Below are 3,573 nucleotides of genomic sequence, written 5' to 3'. Positions count from 1 at the left end.
CTCCACACACTCAGCCAGTCATGCAAATTGAGGAATGCACGGAGATCCTTCCCCTCTAGGACTTTCCATTATTAGCAAAATTGGTAGATTCGGTTTGTTCCTTCCTCCTCAGAAAGTCACTTTGATTTCCAACTCCAAATGGAAGTTCATATTTAAGAACAAAGTAATCATGGTCCCAAACTTTAACATACAGCAGTCCTGCCTAATGGGACCTGATGCCAGAGGAAAACCCAGGAGTGTGCAAGGCAGGTGGAACCTCCCTGCTTTCAATCTAATCCTTAAACCAACAGCCATCTGTCTGTCACCCAATCAATTTTACTGGCTGTCAGGGATGTGTTTTTAGAGCCAAAAAGCTCCCTCCTGCGCAGGACCTAAACTTACATTACAGATACCTCTCTGAAGTTTTGGAGGGTTTTTTCACTTGAGAGTCCAACAAGTGCAAATAAAGCTTTTTGTGATACCAAGAGATACTCAGCTTTTGTGGAAAAGAGTACCCCAAATGGGGAAATTAAACACATCCCTCACACAGCTTTTCTTTGAGATCAGGAAGTTGTCATGGGACACCAGATCTTAGTCCAGAACGGGAAAGTCCTAAGACAGATTTGACCTCAGAGGCTACAGGGACAGAACCACCACCAGCCCCAGCAGGGTTTTGGCCATTCCCCGCCTCTGCTGGCGCAGCCAGGATGGGCAGAGTAGTTCAGCCAGAAGGAAAAATAAAAGAAAGCTTAGAAAACCCAAGAGTGAAAGAAGAAAAAAGGAAAAATGTCGTGGTCATGCATGAAATGTCACTGCAGAAATGAATCTGCAGAAGTGAATGACCTGTTCGTGGGCTGAGGGGAGGAACAGAGTCACCTTCCTCTGCTGACCAGCTGACACAGCCTCTGCTCAGGCTGTGGACACAGTGTGACCTCCTGAGCCATCTGTGCCACCCCTGGAACCACCCACCTGCCCTGCACAACTGCATCCCCACTGCCAGGGTGGTGGCTGTGCTCTGCTTCTCTCGCTGCAGCTGCACCCGAGGGAGAGAACCTCCCTTTTTGCATCTCCCCACACCTCCTGGGAAGGCACAACCGCAGTGAGAACCCCGGGTTCCACCCCGTTGGTTTTCACACGGATCACAGAGCAGAGCAGGGCTGTGCCAGTGCTGAGGCACCCGGTGCTTCTGCCTTTTTAAGGTAAAGATGAAGCAACACCGCACATCCTCAGGGGTGTCCTCTCAGGCTGTGCTCAGCCACCTCCCTCTCACCTGACTGGCAGAGGCTCCGGGAAGCCTGACAAATTTGTGTGTCTCCTTATCCCTGGATGGCAGGAGGGGAAGGAGTGAGTCAGGTACATCTCTGCTGCTCAGGGAAAATGAAATCCTGCTCCTCCACTGCGCCACGCCAGTGGCAGCCGCAGCGCCGTGCTCCCTCTGCACACACCTCGATGCAGAGGGGAAGGCAGATTTACCAGGAGATATATATGGAAATCCAAGTGATTAAGGAGTCCCAATCTCCCCGATAAATCTCTGCCTCGAAGACTGCTGGTCAGGCTGCCCTCCTTCCTCCCTCCCTCCCCCTTGGGTGTCCTGCTGAGCTTTCCTGATGACCTGAGCTAGGGACACGCACCCACCTCAGACAGTTGTGTGCACTTACCAGATTAAGGATGATTAATTGTACCAGGTAGTTCCTGCTACATCTTAATCAAATACACATAATCAGCAACGCTGCTGTGCACACGATACTTGGAGCTGGAGGGGTTTTTAACTCTCACATGCTCCAATGACAGCCACAAGCCTAAACTATCAGTGGGGAGAGTGTGAAGTATCCCAACCCAGAGTGACCGCAGGTGAGGTCCCTTGGGTGCCAGTGCCTCTCACTGCTGGAGGAGGGACATGTTCTGGTTTCAAAAAAACCAACCTCTGCCCCTCTGGGCACTGGGAAAAGGCCCATCCTTACCTGCCAGGCCCCTGTGACGCTGCATCCCAGGACATGTGGGTGTGACAGAACTGCCACACGCCACCTTGGAGGGCACACAAACCACCAGCAGCCTCTGACCATAGAGTATTTTGCGTCATTTATTTAAATACCTATATTTATGCATTTACAAATTTTCATAGCTCTGTCTGTAGCTTTTTTTTCTTTTTTTTCTTTTTCTTTTGTAGACAGTATTGCAGAGAAGTCAGCTTCTGTAAAATGAGGTCCCTGTATAAAACTATGCAGCGGATTGGAGAAAAAAAACCCAACCAAACAACAACCCAACAAGTTTCCTTTCACACTCTGGAGAATCAGAAACCAAAGAAAGTGACCGAATGAAAGGGAACAGGGAGAGGAAGGGGTGGGACAGAGCAGCCTCAAACCAGTGGCTCTCACACAAGCATTACACACATCAGTGCTCAGCTACAGGACACGTTTCAGTCGGTGCAGTGCCTGTTTGCTAAAGCTTTAGCAGGCACGTAGGTCTCTAATGAAAAAATAGAAGGAAAGGATCCTACACACGGAGAATGCAAAGCCTGGACAGCCCCGGCATCGGTCCTGGGAGACTGCACCGACTCGCCAGCAGTGCATCCTCATTCCAAACTTCATTTTGCATAAAAAGTTCCCTTTAAGAAATCTTAGCATTTAAAAAACCCGGTGTCTGAGCTCTTCTAGCCTCAGTATTCTAAAGAAATCTCTTGAAAAATACCTCCTGCTTTCCTCACTCGGAAGCTTCAAAATAATGTTTTGCTTTAATCGATACCAATTGAACAGCTCACGGAGTCCCAGCGTCATCCCTGGGAGGAAGAGGCAACAAATATGGCATTGCAAGATATTTACACACATGGTACAAAAATGTCCAAGGGTATGAAAAAATCACCAGTTACACAATTTTGCAGCAGCCTCATTTACACCTGTAATTTTATACCATTTATTACATTGTACTAACACACCAGATCCAAAGATGTGCACTCCCTTTAGGACATTCAGGAGTTCCAAATATATTGTGATTGCATAATTCATATTGCACAATTGTATAAAAACATAAATACTAGCTATTCTATTCTTTTTTTTTTTTTTTTTAAATACAAAATACATGTCACATAGTCAAATAATCTTTTCAAGTGCAATTCAGGTGCTCTCTTTAGTCCTTCCAAGAAAAAGGCAATTTTGATAGTTTTGGCACAAAGTTTAACCTCCGTCCCGTGCCAACAGTTCTAATCACAATCCACACGCCCCCAGCTTGATAGAGTAGCAGTCATATACATCTAGTATAAAACCTGGGTATTTACAGGATGCACAGAAGGTACAGGGAGCAGCCTCCGGGCTGGGATGGTTCGGGGTGTCCCGGAGGGGCCGTGACCCTCCCGGCTTAGGCCGGTTGCTGCTGCAGGTTCACATTCATGGGCGGGGGGTGTCCAAGGAGACCGATGCGCTGCTTCTGCTTCCTCTGCTCCGTCATCTGGAAAATGAACAAGTTTGCTCATTAGGCCTCGGCGCTTCCTGTGCGTCAGCTCGCCCAAGGGCCTGTTGTGCTTGGCGTTTGCTCCGAAGTGCTGGCTACACCCAGCGCCTGCTCCGGGGGCAGGGGGGGGCTCCAGCCCCCGCCGCGCCC

The 3,573-nt window shown here is 48.8% G+C and overlaps 1 protein-coding gene across 11 annotated transcripts in view; it reads right to left on the bottom strand.

Annotated features, from left to right (window-relative positions):
* Nucleotides 1–2,041: 2,041 nt before the first annotated feature.
* Nucleotides 2,042–3,573, bottom strand: part of ITPR1 (inositol 1,4,5-trisphosphate receptor type 1) — a 156,815-nt gene continuing 155,283 nt past the window's right edge. For all 11 annotated transcript variants that reach the window (XM_017735227.1, XM_017735229.1, XM_017735230.1 and 8 more), the window contains one exon: nt 2,042–3,420. In XM_017735227.1, the coding sequence (XP_017590716.1) occupies nt 3,331–3,420 (90 nt within the window). In that variant the 3' untranslated portion in view covers nt 2,042–3,330. The remainder of the gene's footprint in view (nt 3,421–3,573) is intronic.

Source organism: Corvus brachyrhynchos, unplaced genomic scaffold (assembly GCF_000691975.1).
Source record: "Corvus brachyrhynchos isolate BGI_N302 unplaced genomic scaffold, ASM69197v1 scaffold95, whole genome shotgun sequence".
NCBI lineage: Eukaryota > Metazoa > Chordata > Aves > Passeriformes > Corvidae > Corvus > Corvus brachyrhynchos.
The sequence above is the reverse complement of the archived record's forward strand: the minus strand, read 5'-3'. Positions and strand labels throughout refer to the sequence as shown.